At 44.8% G+C, this 23,050-nt stretch overlaps 1 protein-coding gene across 1 annotated transcript in view; it reads right to left on the bottom strand.

Moving 5' to 3' along the window:
- Positions 1 to 746: 746 nt before the first annotated feature.
- Positions 747 to 23,050, bottom strand: part of LOC116938939 (bactericidal permeability-increasing protein-like) — a 38,650-nt gene continuing 16,346 nt past the window's right edge. The window contains exons 6-15 of the mRNA XM_032946691.2: positions 18,610 to 18,670; positions 17,346 to 17,437; positions 16,779 to 16,955; positions 15,469 to 15,528; positions 13,660 to 13,827; positions 10,214 to 10,281; positions 9,185 to 9,227; positions 7,642 to 7,705; positions 5,230 to 5,306; positions 747 to 1,271 (exon numbers count right to left, since the gene is read on the bottom strand). Of these exons, the coding sequence (XP_032802582.2) occupies positions 1,230 to 1,271; positions 5,230 to 5,306; positions 7,642 to 7,705; positions 9,185 to 9,227; positions 10,214 to 10,281; positions 13,660 to 13,827; positions 15,469 to 15,528; positions 16,779 to 16,955; positions 17,346 to 17,437; positions 18,610 to 18,670 (852 nt within the window). The 3' untranslated portion in view covers positions 747 to 1,229. The remainder of the gene's footprint in view (positions 1,272 to 5,229; positions 5,307 to 7,641; positions 7,706 to 9,184; positions 9,228 to 10,213; positions 10,282 to 13,659; positions 13,828 to 15,468; positions 15,529 to 16,778; positions 16,956 to 17,345; positions 17,438 to 18,609; positions 18,671 to 23,050) is intronic.

Genomic DNA, 23,050 nt, shown 5'->3' with positions numbered 1-23,050 from the left:
AGTGTGAATTCCTGCAGTCACGAAAGCTTTAAGTCAAGACTGAACTTATATCTTTCCTTCGCTGAATTCAGGGACCTCTCAAATACACTTTTTTTGTCCAGATCCTCACCCGCCACGCGCGTCCCCATCGCCCCCCCTCACCCCTCGCACCGTCGTACTGCAGGGGCCGAGTTCCCTCCGCCCGTCTTCGCTGCCCACGCCGGGACTTCATCCCCTCGGTTCACCCGAAGAGCTTTGAGCGACCCTCCATACAAGACCTCAATCCTTTTATATGAATAGACATGGTCTCCTATGGATATTACACTGGCACGTAACGGGCAGGAGCAGGAAAGTTTTTTTACTTGTATATCCAGGACAACCACACTGAGTCACAGGACTCTTTTTCAGGAGAGTCCTGCCGCTCCATTGGGTGTTTATTTTAAGATGCTTTCAGCCAATTAATTATGAGTGTTTATTACACAAGTGGTAGGAAACCGGAACACCCGGAGAAGACCCACGCACGTGAGGAGGCAACGCTCCATCCCCGTACAGATGGAAACAGATAGCGATTAGTCCCCACTTCCTGTACTGCCATCTTATGGCGAACCAGGGTATCGCACCTCATCAACATCAAACATCAATGGAAATTCAGCGTCACAACATATGTGCAACCCACCAGCCCTCAATGCCTCTACAGCAGTGCTAGATTATAGGCCAGGTGAGTGATCATCCTGTCACACACTGTGGTCATCGCATGAGCCGGGGTCCCTGGTTAATATTGGTTTATTTTGCAAAAGCAACACACCACACCCATATTTCCAAACAGGCAGCATCGGTCACAACATGCTTACATATGCTGAACCATTATACCAGACAATGAATGGAAAGTAACAAAAAAATCATGAACCAAGTTATGCTTGTTGTATTTTATAATCACATAGAATCATTCCTTTAAAAAGAGTGTAATTAGCCTACAGTATTTATATTTCCACAATCAACATTACGATTTGTAATTACATCGGGTGGTGGAGGGTTCAATACCTGGCCGAACCCTCACATCATTTATTAATTAGTGTTATATTCTGCTAATCAATTCATGATAGTCCCCCTCATGATTACCAAATAAAACGTTCCCAAGCAGAATGACCCCACACGCTGCCATGTGAGGCCATGAAGCATCGGTGACACCACGGTGGCCGATCCCATTCCAAGGCGACGTGGGCAGCTCCGGTGGCCCCCGGACCTCCCACCTATGGTTCGTACTTCAGATCCATGCCCACGACAATAAATTTCTGTCAAAAGAAGATAGTCATTATCATAGTGGAACAAATCCCAATGCGAAGCTTATTGATGGTGGTCAATATTTATCTTCACACGTGTGTAGAGACAGTGCGCCGACTGGCGCGCGTAAGGACTAATTACGGGTGGGAGAACAGCACACAAACTACAGAAGAGAGTGTGCTTGCGAGCGACCACAAGGGGGGAAAACTTGGCTAAGGGTCAAAGAGGGGATCTATCCGGAAGCTCGCAGAACCCACGGGAGGGTGAGAGAAGAGGGGCGTGGCCAAGGGTGGGGCATGGCCATGCTGGGAGGATAAAAGGCAGAGAGGAACGGGGTTCTGGGCACCGAGGGGTTTGGGGTCCTGGTGGTCGCCGCAGTCTCTCCGTCGTCGCTGTAGTCAACCAGCTATATAATTAGGCATCGTCATTGTCACTGTATAGTCAGCCAGCTATATAAAGGCATCGCCATTGTCGCTGTATAGTCAGCCAGCTATATAATTAGGCATTGTCGTTGTCACTGTATAGTCAGCCAGCTATATAAATAGGCATCGTCATTGTCGCTGTATAGTCAGCCAGCTATATAATTAGGCATCGTCATTGTCGCTATCATCAGCCAGCTATATAATTAGGCATCGTCGTTGTCGCTGTATAGTCAGCCAGCTATATAATTAGGCATCGTCATTGTCACTGTATAGTCAGCCAGCTATATAATTAGGCATTGTCGTTGTCACTGTATAGTCAGCCAGCTATATAATTAGGCATTGTCATTGTCGCTGTATAGTCAGCCAGCTATATAATTAGGCATCGTCATTGTCGCTGTATAGTCAGCCAGCTATATAATTAGGCATCGTAGTTGTCGCTGTATAGTCAGCCAGCTATATAATTAGGCATCGTCATTGTCGCTATATAGTCAGCCAGCTATATAATTAGGCATCGTCGTTGTATAGTCAGCCAACTACATAGTCAGTCAGCGCTAAGTAACCTGTGACTGTCCTTAAGTCGTAGCTGTATGCCGATGAGAAATAATAAAGAAGCCCTCTACAGATTGTGTCTCAGAAGTCATTACGTTACAGATGTAAAGGAGTCGAGCACAAGCTTCACTTCAAGAAGGGCTATCTTTATTCAGTCAGTAAGACAGAACATGCATTCATAGCGGGTGTCTGGAAGGCGCCTCAAGGGACAGTGAACCAGGCTTTTTATTTTTTTGCGTGCCCTTCTCGACCATACTCAACCGATCCAACATAACTTACCAATCCACTGCGTGAACCCATCACAACCTCAACTGACCACCCCTTTCACTTGGAATTTGACGGCTCATGCCCTTTCGATCCTCACACTGCTCCATGTGAGCAGGCTAACGCCGGCGGAGTGACGTGTCTGAACGGCCAACCTCCTTAAACGCTCTGCATTTTCACAGCAAGGCCATTAGGCGTGTCAAGTTTCACTGCAAAAAAATCCACTAATAGGATATGCACATAAATAGTATTTCACACACCACCCACCGAGCTTTGGGCTTCTGAATGTGGTTGTACTTTGGGCGCACCTCGCACAACGCCTAAATCCATTGATGCAGTTGCAGTGGATTGAGGCGGTGACATTCAGCGCATGTCGCAGAAGTTTGTAGTTCGAATCACACCGGCTGTCCAGGTTATTAACACGGTGAGCATTCACCATAAAATACTCTGTGCCGTCCGCTTCACCCACAGTGGACTATAAGATATCGTGACGTCTTTCGAAATGAGTAGGCCATTGTGTGCATTGGCTCCGCGGTCCACATTTGCCAAATTCGTAATATTTCACTGCCGATTACTCAATTGGGATTACACATTGCCACATCCCACCCTCGTGTAAACATACTGCAGACTTGTCTATCAAACACAACCTCTTCCTTCACGACCATTGCCTTGTGCTATAAATGCCGCAGACACCAAGTGTACAAACACCAAATAGTTGCGGCCGACTGTGGCTGGAAAAAGGTCGTTCAACAAAGATGATTGTTGCGTGAAGCTCCCTAAAAGCCCAGCGAGAAAACCGGAGATTTGGACAACAGAGCAGCTTCGGAAGAAGTGGCTGTCACCACAGACTCGGCGGTGCCTGGATGCGTACTGTGAAAGGGTTCGAGTTGAGGCCTTCTCAACCCGTGTGGTCTGGTGTATTTGCACGATGTTTCCCAACTTTTTATTGTCTAACAGAAGTGTCGCAGCTGTGGGTATCATTGTTGTTGCGTTGTGCTTGTTTCACATCGAGCTATTCAATCCATGCACGGTACAGGGCCTCTTCTGTACACAGAGCTCAGCCCCTCAGGAAGAAGAGTTTTTCTTGGAGGCCACAGCGAGTGACAAGGAAACGTTTTGCTTTGGAGAAACCGACAGTAACCCTCGTATCCCAGTGCCCAAATGGTCGTAAACTTTAGCATAAGTCATAAGGCTGCGATTGTAGTCAGATCCGACGTGACGTTAGACAAAATAAAATAATTCTCCTCGCGAGAATGCAACGTTCAGTCACATAAGCGTAAACGCTCCCACCGCAGCAGCCAATCACCTGCCAGGAAGACAACCCCCATGCATCATGGCCACCACGAAGTCACTCAAGCCACGTGGTCATCGTGGCAACTTCACTGCGTTCACTTCAGTCGGTCTGTGTCTAGACGAAGTTATATTTACCTATTGGACAGCTTTCGACAGTACAGTTACTGTATTAAGTTATTGAATACTAATACAGGTGTGTCTCGTTTAATGAGCAAGATACGTTCCACGAAAATGGCCTGGTAGTGAACACTCGTTAAATGATCTTCGTTTTCCCATTGACTCCCGCGTTAAATGTTTAGAAATGTTTCCACTCAACTTTGAAGAATATTTTTAAACAGTAGAAATGCAAATGACTGCATAATTTTAAAGTACAGTAATAAAATGTCAAATGATACACTTACCACACATGAAGAACCACAGTGCAAAACCCCCAATATAGCCTATGATATCACCTCCTGACAGCCACATACAGTATTTGAAATAAACACTCGCACACAATCTCTCCACTCAATCACACAGCCCTCTTGCTCACCTACACACCTATTACAAGGCATTAAGTCTGCATTAACCACACATACTTGTGGCAAAGCATCCAAACAAACATGCTTTGATGATGTATGCATTGTCCTACACCAGAGACAACCTCCTTGATGACTTTGTCTCACCGGTGCGATAGAGCAACGAACGCCAACTGACGATGGAAACGCCAAAGCATTATTAGCTGGGTTTAACACGTAGGCTTTCGCGACCAATATTCATAATAAAGGTTTTTGGGTTAGATCGCGTTTATTTATAAATGTGTCGTAACCCTCCACCACCCGACACGGCCAATCAGCAAAAAAAGTGTCACGTTGACAAAAGACAAATAATTCACTACTTCAGCCCACCGGTGTGTTGAAGAGTTAATCCACATTTACAGTTTGAGTACGACGTTTCGCTGGTAAATACATCCAGCGTCATCGGGCAATTCGCCAGAATGGTGATTATTAGCTGGGGTTGAGCAGTTTGATCTACGGGACCATTTTTGTCAGTTTTAACTGATTGTAGTCCAATCAGTTTCAAGGACAATGCATATATAATCGAAGCATATTTGTTGGCATGTTTTACCACGAGGCTGTGTGGTTAATCTTTGTAATAGGTTTTTCTATACGGTCTTTGAACATCTTAACACTTCCTATATTATTACCATATTAATACTGGCAAACGTATATTTACGTTACTAATGATGATTATATTCGTGAATGTTATGAATTGTGTAATAGTTTCAACTGCTGCGACATGGGAGATGGGATAAAACTGGCGACTTCTGGATTGCAAGTCCAACATGGCAACCATTACACCGTGGCAGCTCCTACGATCGTTGTTCAGAGAGTAGGAATTGCTCGATCCCAACGAATAATTTATCATTATTTTCAAATTCTCCCGGGAAATCTGACCTTACCTCCTTGTTGAGCAGCTGCGCATTCACGAGCCTCACATTCTTCATCATGGGCAGGGGGATGCCCTTCTGCAGTCTCCCTGCAAGGTCCACAAAGGGGATCACCGCTGTGGTCAACACTGGTAAAGCCGGCCGGAGCAACGCAGTGAACGCAGAGGTAGTTGGGTAGTGCGGCACTGCCAGTCAGAGGTGCCACTGAACTTTTGTTAGCAACGAATGAGAAACGCTCGGACCAACGTTGCACAATTATTTCAATCATATTGACCTCAAGTGTTAAATAAAATAAATAAACGTCAAGTGATTCCTGTTCAAATTAGTATTGATGAATTGATGCTCCTCCTGTCGACATCCCTGAGCCAGAGGTGGAAATTCCACAATCATATTGCTGGGCTACGTCTATCAGTACTATAAAAACCAATGACTTCCTCACAAAGTGGTTCTAATTTTGTCGATCTGACCAATGCATTCTTCTGCCAGATGACTGCCAATCATAACCACCTGGATATAAGAAGTGTGGTCCACATGATTAAAAAAGAGGCAATCATCATGGTCAACTAGGGCATATTTCCATTCCTATGGAACCCATCCTGTGGTCCAGGCAGCTGTAATAATGTCATGTCAGGCAGTATACACACAACTGCCACCCCCCCTAAGCGGTTCGCTTAGGATGTAAAACCCTGCGTGCCGCTTTACCCGTGTCGGGCTCTGGATCGCTCATCATTCACACTCAGCAGATGGCACATCAGCGAGCTACTCACAAGCGGTGCCTATCTTTTCAGGTTCCATGGCCCTAGCAGGGTCATGACATTCGTTTGAGCTGAGTGGTTCCACCCTCCCCAAGATATCAGAATACACAGCAAACCTGCAGACCAGATCCTGTAGGTTGCAGAGCGGATCGCCATCCTTTCCATAAAGGATGGTAATACAATTAGTGCTGCAAGTTATTTTTAAAATGGTATGAAATAGTGATTTGTGATTGTGGCTGATAAGGCAGTTTTCATTTTCTCAGAAACGCATGATCATAGTGCAACCTTTGCAGCACTGAATATGTTCGCATCTCAAAGTGAAGTCTGTCGTAAGCCTCCTCATTCTCGGGTGTCAGGCATTATATGCAGGGAAATGGCTGCGATGTTATCCTCAGCAGGCTTAAATATCTGCTTCAACAGTCAGGGTTTTTGGGAAGGTCTGGACTGTGTGCCCATAACACAGTTTTGAACCTCACCTATTATTCCTCATCATCAATGTAAGCCTTGTACGGATACGGTGTTGTGGCTGTAGTTACATGTAGTTGTCACCCCTCAATATCGAAACACATTTTGGTCAGGAAAGATTTCACCGAGAACACACTTCTATGGCCACGGTAGTTTTATCTCCAGACGTTTCGGCAGCCAATCCTGAGACGTTTAATTCCTGCCAATCTACATGCCAGTTTCTTAGAGTTAGATGTCTACATTGGTGCACATGCGGTCCGCTTAAGACTAAATCCCAATGGCCATAAATAAATATGTTGAGTCAACCTTTCCATGTTGCACTGGAGCTCGCATCACTCGTAATGTACGCTGTCTCGTGATTATTATTGAGACGTACATTTTAAAATAATTATTGCTTCTAAATAACCTTCCCGGCTTCCATGTTCCACAAGAATAATAGGCAGCACTTAACCAGATCGGCACAAACCATGGACTATGCAGTGGACACCTAATGCACAAGTGGAAAATCAGAGACTCTCCTGTGTGGCTATGAATGCCGACACCATAGACCGCAGAAATTTGCACTGCCCCATACATAAATAAATATGAAGGTGGGGGGGGGGGGGGGGTGTACATGCAACTTAATCAATTCACAGATAAATCAAGTGAATGGCTACATCACTTACAATTTAATTTCTCATGGTTGCTCTACAAAGGCCATATCAAAGAAGAAGGTGACCATAATGCAAACTCCGGTCATCTTCGAAGCGACTTTTGGCTAACCATTGAACAAAGATGGTCACTGCATCGTGCACATTCAGATGCACTTTGCGGCCGTCTGGAACGGTCTTCTTTTCGATATTTAGGGAGCCACTGGTGCTATGCACTTTTACACCCAAATTGAAAACGAATTTCTTTATCACTGCTTTTATTGTTTAGTTTGCTGTCCTTCGTCCGCACCTCCGATTATAACGGTTGGCTAGATAAGATGTGAAATAAGTTCACAACCTCTTTTCTCTTGGGCCCAGGCAGTGTAGATTTCCTGTTAAGTTCTGGTTGTAAAGTCGTGTTCATCATAAAGGTGTAGATGTTGCTTGAGTAATGGTGTTGCCACATTTATGAATAAGAACGTTAACTTCTCTTTGGGAATGCTTCCCTCGCTTTCACAAATGTGCAGACACAAAGTGCAGGTGGACAATGATTAACTTTACACTTTATGAATTACCGTTCACTTTTGGTATGACGATCTTTTCAGAAATGAACTTCATGCCCAACTGAAATGCCATCACCTGCAGTGAAAAACACACAAAGAGGTCCATCTTTAGCAGCGTACTTGGATAAAGAAGATGATGAATACTTCGTTGTATCATGTATTCAATTTAAGAAAATCACTCGGATATATATTATTTATCTGTACCGAGGTTACAGACAGTTCCTCCACCTTCACCCGTCTTCCAATCTCTCTCGTATTTCTCCACCACTCTCAAATCCTCACATCCATTTCCCACATCCGTATCATCTCACTCCATCATGTTCCTAGATGGCCCCTCGGTCTCTTTCCCTGTATTTCAAAGGCACTCACATTTTTCGGTACCCTACTGGTTTTCATTCGTTTCACGTGTCCACTTTGTCTATAACTTCCTAACCTGCCAGCTTTCACAACCGGAGAATGTGTGCAGGATATAAACAAGTAAATATAACAACACAAAGGTGTGCTCACAATCAGCAGGAAGGAATGACTCCCATCGTGCCTTGCATACATGTCACATGACCATGTTGGAAGTACAATGCGCTCAGCCTTGTTAAGTCACTAGCTGAATGCGTGAACACTTTGAGGCCTATATTCTTAGTCGCGGATCGGCTCAGGCTTGACTCTGGCTCAAGTGATCAGCCGGCTCGAAGCTGTGCTCAACTTGAGCCGACTCGGAGCACGGTCCCAGCCATGTTCAGGTTTTTCCATGAGCTGAGCCTGAGGCAATTTATGGCTGAGCCACTAATGAGTCTTTGAAATCAAGACAGTGGCTCGAGTAAATGAACTGAGCCTGAGAGCATTTAACATGCAGCGTGGTAGTCAGATGGCATGCATGTGTAGAGTAGGAGTTAGTGACGTCATGTCACGCTCGCCCTCTGGTACGATGACGTCACGGATGGTGACGCCATGCACAGGGGGCGGGTTGGTGACGTCATGCCCCCCTGGGGTATTTAAGCTGGAATCCGTCACGGGTTCAGGGTCGTCTGGAGAATCCGGGAACGTGAAGGGTGAAAGTCGGGACCCAGGGTAGGGGGAAATTGGCACCAGGCTAGGGTAGCCTGCGGGTGTGCTAGGGAATCCCCAGTACCCTTCCCCTGGGGTGTGGAGTGTAGGCAGTGAGTGTGCAGTACACAGAGTCGTGTGCGAAGAGAGGTCTTTAATAAAACAACTGGCGCAAGCCCCTACACGAAGATCTGCCTCCGAGTCATCATTTTACGCCTCAACGCATGCACGGCATGATGGGAGGCGTGCCTCCCTGCAGTTTAACTACGCCTCTCTGTGTTGTTAAATCTTCCCTTGAATGTAACGTCCTTAATCACTTGTTTGTCACGGGGCCAATAATCTAGTGCTTTCAGTTGAAATCCTGCAATGAGCATAATTGTAATTCCCATAATGGCCTCCCGGTTAGGATTCTTATTTTCACCGAGATGGGCTCATTTGCATCTCTAACATTTGAATGTTGCTGTGTCAGGAATTTGGTCGCACGATTTCCAGGATACAATAAAAAAACACTTACCGGTACAGAACCCACTGCAGACTTGAGTTCACTGATTTTAAAGCTGTGTACACATAATCATATACAAGTTAAAAGTACAGAAATATCACTTTTCCAAATGTCTGGAATGCAGTAATGCATTGTCCACATTTATATAAAAATTAGCTATATGTTCGTGCATAAATAAATAAAATACAATTTTTTTTCATTCTAATTATGGTGCTGAGCAGGATAATTGTTCAAATGTAGGAAAATTGGACCGTGATACGGGCACACAATGGCCTAACTCTTGTGAATGACGTCACATGATCTTTTCCGTCCGCTGAAGTAGACAGCACGCATGTTATGGTTATTACACCGACAAAAACAAACTTCAGCGGGTTTTTGTAGAAATGCATCGTGGCCCTGGACCTGCCGATGGCTCTTGAGTAAAGCTCATGGGCTGAGCGCTGTTGACACGTTGTTCTGTGTTGTTTTAAACTAATGGTTTTCCAGCCCACACTATTTTTCTGTCATGATTATGGGGTTTTATCATGTGGGGACACAATTATTCTGCCACCCATATGCTGCTCATTGTGGATGTGAATCTAATAATATGTTGGCAAAACGGGTACGCAACCTTGGGATTCATAATCGAGGTTTTTTGGGTAAGATTGTGTAAATTAAAATGTGTCGTTAAACCCGACACCACCCGACACAGTCAATTAGTAAGGTTTGTCACATAAACAAAACGTTCCAATTAGTTACTTGTTCAGCATACTGGTGTGTTGGAGAGTAAATCCACAACATTTACAATTTGAGTACGACGTTTCGCTGGTGATTACAAACAGCTTCATCAGACGATTTATATTTACGCGATCTAACCCAAAAAAGCCTTTGTTATGGATAATATTGGTCGTGAAAGCCTACATGTTAAACTAAACTTGGGATTATTTTAGATCCTGAGCTTTCATTAACACATGTACAACAATAATACATTTCAAATGTTAGATGTGCATCAACGTGTGTTTTGTGTGACAATGGTGTCGCAATGCAGTTCTTGCAATTTACCTGTCCAGCGCAAGGATGCCATGCAGCTTGTCAGCATCGATTGTGAGTTTGGTGGTAAGAGAAACATTCTGCAAAGACATGGCAACCCATGTACATGACCCACACAGAGAGTGGCGGCAAGCGAGCACCACGCGTATCACAAGGGATGGGGAGGGGCATGAACCCAAGGATTCAGAGTAAAGCAGCCAGGGATGATTGATGATCCAACACTCACTTATTCACTCCAGTCACTCGCGGTCAGTCACCTCACACTTTGATAGTTATACCATCATATTAGCTGTTTTCTTCTTCTTTAGTTCTTTCGATAAAGTCACGTAGAATGAGAATAAAATAATAAATTAATAAAATAAAATAACACAATAAAATTCTCACGACGTTTCGGCCACAACACAAGTGGCCTTCATCAGGTGAAGGGACGAGACTGTCTGGAGGAGAGCGCTATCCTCCAGACCAGCGCTATCCTCCAGACCAGCGCTATCCTCCAGACAGCCTCGTCCCTTCACCTGATGAAGGCCACTTGTGTTGTGGCCGAAACGTCGTGAGAATTTTATTTTGTTATTTTATTTTATTAATTTATAATTTTATTCTCATCCTACGTGACTTTACCGAAATAACCAAAGAAGATGAATCCTTGCAGTCACGAAAGCTTTAAATCGAAATTTAAAATTAGCTGTTTTGTCTACTGGAGGTCACAACAACACAGCAACAGCCGCCATTTTCCACTAAGTGGCGATGATGTCACCATGGCGATTGTGCCAGGCCAGGTGCAATCCGAAGCCACGTGAAGTGTCGAAAGCTTGTTGACAAGAAGTCACGGGACAGACCCAGGTGCCATGGGTTGACTTACTGAGATAACTGGCAGATGCACCACCTGTGCCCTCTGTTGTTGTTGGAGGGCAATTGCCGCCAACTGCTCAGTAGCGTCTTTCATCAGCCTCCTCCATAGAGGCTGATCTTGACACCACTGGTACTAGTCATTGGCCAATCCACTCAGCTTCACATCCTTCTGTACTGTATCAGTCCGTCTCTTGTATAGCCCATGCTGCGCCAATTTATCCCCCTCTATCTGGCCAAACAGAAGCTGCTTTGGCATGCGGTGGCTGGGCATGCGGGCTACATGATGAGAAAGTGTCCACATCTTTAAAGGATTTGTGAGCTCACACAATCCAGCCTGGTTAAACCCAGGATGGATAATAGGCAGGTCTGCATGCATTTTTCCAACAGGTGCAGATGTTCCATTGGAGGAGTTCACGTTTCACAAGTATATAGAAGGGAGGGCATGACTGTGGCCCAGAAGACCTGAAGCTTTGTGTGAAGCGACAGACCAGGTAGCTGCTTGACAGCGTTACACAAGTGATGAAAATATAATGCTACCCGAATTATTTAGAGCAAGATCTCTATTGTCAAACCAGAGCTGGTCATAAGCACACTGCCCAGGTTTGGAAAACTCTGCACTCTATCCACAACTTCCTCATCACCAATGGTGATTTGAAGGGGTGGAGTGTTTGATGGCACAAAATACCCAAGCTGGTGCTTAGTTTTGGTGGGCCTAACAGTAAGGCCCCGCCTCTAAGTGGCACACTCCAGGTTCAGCAGCAGCACCTCCATCTCCTTTTCTGAGTAGCAATCACCAGATCATCAGCATACCTAACATGGCTGACCAATATGGAGCCATCCCTCGACTGCACCCGGGCATTGATCAGCCTTCCATTGCATCTGTACCAAATGGAAATTTCTCTGGTACAGCCATGGAAAGCTTCTCGAACTACGTAGTCAAAGATGATGTTGAATAGTGTTGGGGCCAGACGACATCTCTGTCACACGCCAAGGTGAATTGGGAATGAATCTGAATCCTGGCAACGTAGCTTTATCCAGGCATACCCACCATCACGAATGTCCTTAGGTTCTTAATGATTGTGAGCAGAGAGTCTGGGACTCTGAAAAAAGGAAGAACAACCCAGAGCCCTGGTCTATTGATGGTATAATGGGCCTTGACCAGATCAATAAAGCAGAGATGTAGGTCCTGTTGGAATTCCCTAAACCTGTGCTGTAGCAGACAGACAGAGAACATGGCATCCGTGCAGGACCACCCTGACCTTAAACCACATTTATGCTTCGCAAGCCTCTCCTCAGTGTGCCTGGCAAGGCAATGTTAAATAATCCTTGCCAGGAGCTTTCCCAGCACAATGAGGGAGAAGCCCCTGTAGTTGTTGCAATCTGTACGATCCTCATTACTAAAGAGGGGGTCACCAGAGCATCATTCCGATCCTTCCATTCCTGTTGAAGCTGCCCTGTGTCCCAGGGGAATGTAATTACGTCACCTCGGGGAGCTTCCACAAAATTTACACCCTCAATAATTCGCTTTGGAGGTAATTTCTACCTGGCACTTTTTCTGCTCTTCTTACTTCCTCAACAGATGGCACATTAGCCAACTCCTCGCAGGGGTGGATATTTACTCCAATATTTGAGCTACAGCAGCCCCAGCAGAGTCAAGCAATCCTTACTCAATCTGTACTGTAGGGTTTTCCCTTCCCTAAGCCATCAGAGAAATGCTCAGAAAACCTGCAGACATGTTCTTGGAGTTGGAGATCAGATCACCACTCTTTCCCTGAAATGCATTAAAAGGTGTGGTGCTTCAAATAATTTTGTTGATGAGATGAAAGAGTGATTTGTGATCGTGAGCTCCTAGGGCAGTCATTCACCGTCTCACCCACTCACACACACACTCGCCCTTTCATGTACTCACCCATTCGCCACACTGCAGATCACAACACTTCTCTTCCCGCTTCGCTCGCACCAATCCACATTGGAATTCCATTCCCGTAATTTTATTTTCCAAACTCTTAATTCATGAAACGCATTGACTCCTATTGTGTTTTTTTTATTTAAAGTTTTCGTGACTGCAGGGATTCATATTCTTGGTTCTTTCGGTAAAGTCACGTAGAAGGGAAACAATAAAACAAGAAAAATATAAAGCAATACAATTCTCACGACGTTTCGACTGCAAACACAAGCAATCATCACCAGGTGTGAAAACCACAACAAGAACATTTTCTTGTAGTTTTTTTTATTGTTGTGGTTTCCACACCTGATGATGATTGCTTGTGTTGCAGTCGAAACGTCGTGAGAATTTTATTGTTTTATATTTTTATTATTTTATTGTTTCCCTTCTACGTGACTTTACCAAAAGAACCAAGAATATGAATCCTATTGTATTCATAACTTAAAGAGTTATATTCTTGGTTCTTTCGGTAAAGTCATGTAGATAGAAAAAAACAAATTTAAAATAATAAAAGCAAAATTAATTCCTGCAGTCACGAAAGTTTTCAGTCTAAATTCAACAATTGTGTTACTTTCTGGCCATTTGACGTTTTTTGAGCTGTTGGGCCTGTGCTCAGCAACTGTTTGAAAACGAAATAATCTTCGCGACAGTTTCCAATGCTTACAACATCGAGGGAGAAGAGGAATGCCTGTGAGCTGTTGGGCCACACGGCCACAACGTCCACTGCTGCGTCGACACACAGGGAGAGGTTCCCCGCAGCCATGAAGAGAGACGGGGGCTCGCGGGATGCAATCAACAGCTCCACGGGGAGATCGGGAAACATCTTCCGTAACTAGAAACATATCGTCACGTTACACCAATACAGCACGGTATAGCTTCTCTTCCCTTGATAATTAGAGCCCTTATCTACGTATATCTCATGCTCCGAATTTTCAAAAAGTTACTTGGAACATTACTCAGCTGGAATTTACGTAGCAATTATCGTCACCAACAGCAAACACTTGGCAAGACCTTCCTGAGAGAGAGTAACGAGACTCAGTGAGACTGGGTAAATAAGCATAGTTATAACAATACATGTACATCTTCTTTGGTTCTTTCGGTAAAGTCACGTAGAATGAGAATAAAATAATAACTTGATAAAATAAAATAACACAATAATAATATTGTGTTATTATAATAATATTGTGTTATTATTGTGTTATTTTATTTTATCAATTTATTATTTTATTCTCATTCTACGTGACTTTACCGAAAGAACCAAAGAAGATGAATCATTGCAGTCACGAAAGCTTTAAATCGAAATAAATGTACAGTCTGTTCTCCTATAACGCGTGCTTTCATGACTCGAATTGGATATAACACGATTGAGTGAATAGAACTACGTCGCACGAGTAGGAATAAGGAACGAAAGAGTAAGACTTCTCCACAAATCTCGCTGTCGCCTGATGAAGCTAGTTGTAATTACTGGCGAAACGTCGTACTCAGATTGCAAATGTTGTGGCTTGGCTCTCCAACACACCGGTGTGCTGTACTAGTGACGAATTGGCACGTTCTGTTTACGTGACAACCCCTATTAGTTGGCTGTGTCGGGTGGTGGCAGGTTTTAACGACACATTTATATATTTACGCGATCTAACCCAAAAAAACCCTCTATTATGGATGATATTGGTCGTGAAAGCCTACGTGTTGTGTGGCTTTTTTCGGCGTCGCATCACACAAGGTGGAATGCTGCTGGAAGCTTCTAGATGCTACCCACATGCCTCAGTCTTTGCCCAGCCTGCATATACGTAACTAACGTGTTATTGCAGACTGTGCGTTACCGTGTTATATATTATTTATCATAATGCGTTCTTTTAGTAACGCGGTGTTCTTCAGGAACACAACTACCGCGTTAGAGGAGAACAGACTGGACATATATTACATTGCATAATTATCAGTAGAGCCGGGCTGCTATTCGATTATTTAGGTAATCGATTGCCAATCATTGGTCCGATTCGTCGTGTTATATCACATTCCATTAAATTGACAAAAATGTCTCAACTCCGGGATAGGTGATGGGGAGTGTTCGCTGAAGTCTCGGGCTTAATTGGCCCTGTCCTGCCGGGCGTGGGTCACGTGGGAGGAGGGGGGGATGCGCCTTCGGGAGGCAGCCAGTCCCAAGTAATCGAGTGGAGCTTATTACGACTCGAGTCTATTCGATTTAAATCGGCCGACTGTCCCAGCTGTAATCATCAGCCCGAGTAATAACACACACCTTTGTCACACATCGTAAACAATCGTGCGGGGCACTGTCCATTGCTGTCGACAATATTGATTCTCATGGAAAGTTGTTAAGTCGCGTGTTTGCAGGGAATCTGCACAATATGGTTCATTTAAAGGAACGTGAAAATGGAAATTTGCACTCGTATGTAAATAGACGAAGATATATGCCAAAAACATCCCACCAGGACAGGCATAAGGAATTGAATCATACCTTGGGCATCATTATAGCCAGGCTAGAGATGTTAAGGTGGAGAGGAGCATCTTTCGGCAGCTACAACAGAAACACACACACACACACGTGTCCATGCAGCGTCACAGCATGCACTTTATGGGCAACATCTCTACCATAAGCTGATGCCATTTACTTGGAGTGAACCTCAAGTTCTGTAAATGTATGTTGAACTTATTTTGCACCGCCGTATGTAGCCAGCCCGTGCTAATCGGAGGTGTGGGGGAAGGACAACAAACTAGACACAAAAAGCATACTCTTTGGTTCTATTCGGTAAAGTCACGTAGGTAAAAAATAAAACAACAAAGAACACGACGTTTCGGCCACAACACAAGCGGCATTTTTTTTCACTCCAGCGCAGTCTTCGAGACAGTCTGGTCCCTTCACCTGATGAAGGCCGCTTGCGTTGTGGCTGCAACGTCGTGTTTTTTTGTTGTTTTATTTTTTACCTACGTGACTTTACCGAATAGAACCAAAGAGTATGGATCCTTGCAGTCACAAAAGCTTCAAATCTAGAACACAAGAAGCAGTTCTAAAAAATGTAGTTTTAAACTTAGAAATCAGAAGTAAACTTTAAAATGTAACAAAATAAACGAGAAGACAATTCGCCTCCTTAACATATCTGTCTCTCCACACAACATTTTAAAAATATATTTTACACATCCCATCGGCCACACGTCCTTACTATGACCCATAACTAAAAGACAGGGTCCTTGCTTATAAACGGCTGGCAGTTCACCAGCATTGGTGCAAGCTTGCACGCCTCTGCTGATGAAACACTGAATGTTGAAACCGGTCCAGAGTTGGCTTGCATTCAACCAATAGACGTATTGCCAGTACACCAGTGGCAGCATAACATATGGGTCCTCATGAAACAGTCTAAAGTCCGACCAAGTCCCCGGCACGAGTGAAATCTGCCTTTGGAACACGGAGCCAATATTCATCAGGCTGGGTGCTGCTATACGGCAACATACTGTGAAGTTTAGTGTCCAGCTGCTCATTCAGCATTCGTCTTCCGACTGCTTCGACATCATGAGAACTGATTTTGACGCACTCCGCAAGACTTTCTGACTGGGGTTGCGAATCGTGGGAAAATAAATAATGATTACGACAAATGTGTTTTTTTTATATCGCCATTACGTTCCAATGCTGCTTACAAAAAATCACTTCCAGAAGGCTGCGTGGCCAATGTGATGCATACAAAAAGTTGTTTTTATTTTGTATGTGGAGGTGGAGGGAGAGGTATATATGAGAAGGAAGCAGTAATTTCGTCCACATATGGATTTCCTTACCATCTGATCATTGACGACGCATTTGAGGGCATCAGAGGTGTGGTATGCGAAGCCGGCACTGTTGAACAGGTATTGAGATAGGCCAAAGTACAGCATGCGGTCTGCTGAGGCCCCGAGGTCCATAGGGGGCGGTGGCTTTGGGAACTCCGCTCTGTGTGCCAGGCTGTAGAACTCTCCCTGTGGGAAACGAGAAAACACAATCGCTTTGATCATTATTGTTATGACTACGCTTGTTTAACCATGAAACCCTCACTAAGTGTAAATACTCTTTTCTGGAGGGTCGTGCCATGTTTTCAGAGTAGTGGGTGATTTTTCAGGTTTGGGATGATTGGCCAATATCAGTTACAGTGTGTGTGTGAACAGGGGGAGAACAAACAAATTCCACACAGAAAGGCACCAGAGTCGGGGATTGAACCCAGGACCCTTCTTTCCGTGAGGCTCGAGCGTCGTCACTGCGCCATCCTTTCTGCGGACGCTTCCCGACGTGGAGTGCAAACCTGGCAGCGATTGCCACAAACATAATCACGAGCGCCATCGGGGAGAATATCAGCAAGAGAATGGGGTAACCTTGCAGTTCATGTCCATGGTGATTGCCGTGATGTCGGGGGGGCTCACGAGGGTGTAGTCCACCTCTGTGAACTCGTCCACCTTCGACGTCACTGCGACACCAGCAAACACAGCGGAAGCAGCAGAACTCGCGAAACGTACAATGCACGCACACGAGGAAGATGCACACTCTACATTCATATATGTCAGGTGACAACAAGGAGGGCGTGTGTTTAAATCCTGACGAGGGTATCTTTCTCTGTGGAGTCTGTATATTCTCCACTTGTTCTGAATGGATTTCCTCTGGCTTGTTTGGATTCTTCTAATAGGCCAAGAAAACCAATACAATGTAACTGGAATTGGCCAAATATCTAAATGCTGAAAACGTATTTGCAAATTATACGATTAGAATAACACACAGCAGTGATATTGACCCCGACTGGGAAAACTTGGCAGGATGCTCCTGAACAATTGCCTTGACACTCAATGAGGCACTCTGGGTGAGAAAGCAGAACAATATCATATTTTTTTTACTATACATACTTAAAAAACATACATTGTTGTGCTAATCAAAACACAAAAACTGGAGAAAGGAATCTTCTTTCAGGTCTGCCGACCACAAACACTCGAATTTAATACATTTATTTAAGGTAGTTCACCCAGGAAAGCCTCACTGAGTCCTGCCAAGTTTTTGCGGTCGGGGAATATTTTGTTAAGTCGCTGTGTTACGGCTGTGTGTGATCCCAATCGTGTAAATGTTTGACAAATACGAGTTACATTGTATGTTTCCTTGAGCTATGGAAGAAAATTGGAGAATCCAGAGGAGCGTAATGCAGAACAGGGGGAGAACAAAGAATCATAAATCAGACCTAAAGGCACAAGTGTTATCACTGTAAGTCAAAAGAGTATTAAAAACCAAACAACCACATGTACATTATCGCGTGTACAGCTGTTTTTTGCGTGTGAGCACTCTTTAGCGTCGTGGCTACAGTTGTAGGTAGAGCTACACGTGTATACACGTGTAATAGGCTCCATTAGTCCACGTGCAGCCCATAGTAACTATGCCACTGTGGGCCACATTCCGGCTGTGCTCTATTATTTAATCCACCGCTTTTACGCCACTGTCCGCAAAGTGTTGTTAAAGTGCCTTCCCCACTTTTGCGCCACTAGTGAAGAAATGTATTTCATGCAACTGTAACCTCGTTTGTAAAAGTAGACTGAGCCCATTTTTTACAAGTGGACGAGTTCATGCAAGGTAGGATTTGGTGAAGTGGGGTCCTCTCACTTGAGATCTCCTGAAGATTCTGTTCCAGGTTACTGATGCCACTAACTACTGTTTTGCATATCTGAAATAGAAAATTAAACAACAACCAAATTAATCAAGTGATAACAAAACAGTTGCCCGATGTTTGATTAATGTTTTGTGCAAATCAAGTTTCATTTGTTTAACCAGGTGAGAACTCAAGAGACCAGCATAGTCTCATTTGCAAGGGCGATCTGGCTTACCAAAATTACGAAATAAAATTAAGTCAAATTAAATATACAATGAAGCAAATACATAGAGCAAAGACAACGGTGTCACATGAGAAATCGAAAATCTTACACAATCCAAAGTCAGTGTGTATAAAGCTGACCTTGAAGCAACTCTACTTATGTGTGCTGCACTCTTCCACATCTGGTGGCTACAGTGGGATAACATTATGTATCCACACAGAGGCACCCACGCCCGATCGGGAGAAGAGTTTTATCAAGAGAAAGTGCGGAGGGATGAGATGTGATAGTGGCAGCTGGGGCAAAGGTGCCACGCTCAGAGACCACGAGCCAAATTGGTCATCCATTGTCGATCAAGCATCGCTATTGTTGGAGCATCCACCACCGTCCTGGCCAACGACTGATGCTCCCGCATTAGGCAGCTTGGGAGAAGAGAATGCATCCCGACTTGGGGATAATCTGGACAGGCTGATGGAAGCACTCGCCGCATGGCTGCAGCGATTGCCGTCGAACTTCGTCCAGCAAGCGACGCAATGGCAGCTTCCACAACCGCTGGAGGAGAGCGAGAGAGCAGCCAGCAGAATAGCAGCAGCCTTTGCTGCCACCGGAAAGCGAGAGACAGCAGTAGACCTCACTACCTTCCCGGTCAGTCAAGAAAACCATGACTATGCAGCGCTTGTTGCAGCTGCCAAACACAGGCGGAAGCGCCTGCCGACCAGCTGCGACCTGAGACAGGTCCTGAATAAGACTCATCCACTCAGCGACAGCTGGCCACTGCGGTTCAAGAGTGACGGGAGCTGGGACAGAAACAACCACGTCGCCTGGGTTCCATCGAGAAGGTCATTGCAACCGGTGGCAATTGGGAGATCTTCAAGCACAGGTTTGAGGTCACATACAAGGCCTTGGGCGGGTTGCAGGAGGAATCTTTGAAGGTGCTGCCGACGGTGCAGGGAGATGAGGCAATGTCAGCATTCTTTGTTATTCCCACGCCTAAATGAACCACTCTCGGTTGGCGGAAATTTAAAGACCCTCATCTGGTACGGTTCAGTGGTTATAGGGTGTACCATAGTGCACAATTACTGTTAGAGATTTAGGACGCATCGGAGGCCAACAACTAATGCCCAATTTCCCTCCTCAGCATCTGCTACAAGCTAATGGAGCAGCTCCTACTCCAAAGGCTGAATCCTATGCTTGACAACATAGTCCCTAAGTAACAATCCGGGTTCTGACCCAGCTGAAATTTCTGCAACCAGGTACTAGCTTTAACAAGTCACATTGAGGCCGGTTTTGAATGCCAACTCAAAATAGGAACAGCATTCATCGACCTCTCCTCAGCATATGCTAGCATAACACAGAAGGGTCTCCTGCTGAAACTTATGACAGTCGTGCCTTGCCGTCCGACTATCAAACTCATCACTGAAATTCTGAGTGACCAAAAGTTCACCATCCACCTTGGAGCTGCCAGCAGCCAATGAAGATTGGAAAATGGACTGCCACAGGGATATGTTCTTGTCCTAGTACTGTTCAATCTCTACATCAGCGACATTCCGGCAATCAACATCGTACTGGCAACCCAAGCCCGGATCATAGAGGGCACTGGAAAAGTTCTCAAAAATATCTCGAGACCTTAGAAGCATACTTCACGAATTGGTGCCTAAAGCTAAACACTTCCAAGAGCATCGTCTCTGTCTTCCACCTGAATAATAGGCAAGTCACAATAACATTTAATGACTTCTGCGGAACACCACAAATGCACGACCACCACCATCGGTGCTTATAAGTTGCCCGAGACCAGATGCTCAACTACCGGCACCACCTTAAAGCAGCCTAAATTAAAACAAAAGCACGAGTGAACGTTATCCAGAAACTCGTGGGTACAACACGGCCAAGCGACGCTCACACATTGAAGATATCAACGCAGGCCCAGGGCAACTCTATAGAGGAGTACTGTGCTTTAGTGTGCAGGCGACCATTGCTTCAGCCAATCAATATCTGAAGTGATGCTGCGACAATCCGGGAGTACAACAAGATCATGGAAAACTTTGCTCTGCTGCTCCAACAAGTCATAAAGGAACCCCCTTGCCCTAGGCTTAAATCCAGGAAGCTTTTCTGGATACACGCCTCCGCTTTGGCAGCCGAATATGACGACACTGGCACTTGATGGTGTGAATGGTTGGCGGCTATGAATGTGGCAAACAAAAACATAATTGAAGACCCGGTCATGGAAGTAAAGGAATTCTGTCTCTCACGAAGACTGTGGCCCACTCTGAACCGCGCTCGAACGCAGCATGGGAGATGTGCGTCGTATACGTTGTTCCAGAAATGAAAAATGAATGAATCGCCAAACTACGATTGTGGTAAAGCCCAAACCAAGAAACACATCACCGAGGAGTGTGCCTTCCACGCACATCCTGGCAGTATTGCTGCAATCCATTGAGCGTCTAATGTCGTCTTGGATTGGTTGAAGGACTTTAACATTTAACTATGACACCTACACAAATTGTTGCTTTCTGCATCCCCCACCCATCAAATAAAATAACAAAAAAACTATAATGTTTCGATAAAAACACAAGCGTTCGTCATCTGGAAGAAAAAAGAGGGGGACAGCTGCTGAGGCAGACTGTTTTAAAGGCTTATAAAAGAAGACTGCTATGGTGAGAGGACTTTCTGCACCTGGCTAAGGACGTACTCAACTTGCTTGTAACAGTGTCTCATCACCATCACACAGCTAGTGGCTATAACATTACCAATGACGGAGGAGACACTGTGTACCTCAATGTGAGTCGCCCAGACTATTTTCGCCCATAAAGAGGTGATGGGGGCACTCCTATTGTTTTTTGTATTGTTGTTGCAACCTGCTGACCCGCCCCTACTGGACATCTGTGAACATTAGCTTGAGAGCTCATTTGAATTGTGAAGTCTAAATAAGTATTCTGATTACAAAGTGTCAGTGACGTTCCAATGCTTAATGAAATTGGCCGCTCTTTCAAACAGCACTTGTAAATAAATCTTGACTTAAAGCTTTCGTGACTGCATGATTCATATTCTTTGGGTCTTTCGGTAAAATCACGTAGATAGGTTCAAAGAAAATAACAAAAAACTGTAACGTTTCGATAAAAACACAAGCGTTCGTCATCTGGAAGAAAAAAGAGGGGGACAGCTGCTGAGGCAGGCTGTTTTAAAGGCTTAAAATGGGTGTAGCCCAAGGGTCATAAACGAAGTGGGCAGGGCTAGTAATGTTAATGCGAGAAATTAGCATGTTAATGTAAGCTCGGAGGGCGGCCTCCACGAGGGCGTGGAGGTGGCTATGTTACTGTGAAGGATTAGCATGTCAATGGGAGATCGCAGAGCAGCAACATTGAGCTCGACGAGCGAGGTGGCTGTGTTAGTGTGGGAAACTTCACCTTTTCATGTAAAATCAGAGAGCCGACAATAACTAACATTGGAAAGTGGTAGGATGGGAACATCACAGCCAGTTATGACTTAAACTGGTTGATAACGTCCTTCCAATCATTGCTCAGCTCATACCCATCTTCTCGATTGAAGTTGTGTCTGAATATGTGGATGGCTTCATGAACGAATCTTTGTTGATAGCCAGTGGGTTTGCAAAGTATTTTCGTCTTAGAGAATTCAATTTCGTGTGAGCCCACCGCATTAAAACTGATCAGCCACGGCCGAGGTATTGGTCCTACCGTGTTTCAGATCTGCCTTGAGAGCTTGGTGTACGTGTTTCAGTTCACTGGCTAGGTGATGATGGTCGGAAATACATCGAGCTCTATGGTGTAGAGTTTTGATGAGGGAATTCTTCTGGGCAGGATGGTGGTGGGAGTCGGGTTTTAAATATGCATCGGTATGGATGGCTTTCCTGTAGACAGTGTCCCATTGAGCCATCTGGTCTCCTTTCGATTAAAAATCCAAGAATGGTAGCTTGCCATCCTTTTCTACCTCCATGGTGAATTTGATGGCTGGGTGTACGGAATTGATGTGGTTGAGGAATTGGTTCAGAACTGGTCAGCCATGTGGCCACATGACGAACGTGTCATCTACATACCTCTTCCACAAGGACAGACGTAGAGTGGATGCCTGGATGGCATCTGTCTCAAATTTTTTTACATGAAATAATTGGCTACAACTGGAGGTAAGGAATAACTCATTGGGGTACCTTAAACTTGTTTGTAGAAATTTCCATTCCAGGTGAAGTAAGTGTTGGTGAGGCAGTGTCTCACCAGGGCCGG

Source organism: Petromyzon marinus, chromosome 5, assembly GCF_048934315.1.
Source record: "Petromyzon marinus isolate PM22_M1 ecotype Great Lakes invasive population chromosome 5, UKy_Petmar_22M1.pri1.0, whole genome shotgun sequence".
NCBI classification, from domain to species: domain Eukaryota; kingdom Metazoa; phylum Chordata; class Hyperoartia; order Petromyzontiformes; family Petromyzontidae; genus Petromyzon; species Petromyzon marinus.
The sequence above is the reverse complement of the archived record's forward strand: the minus strand, read 5'-3'. Positions and strand labels throughout refer to the sequence as shown.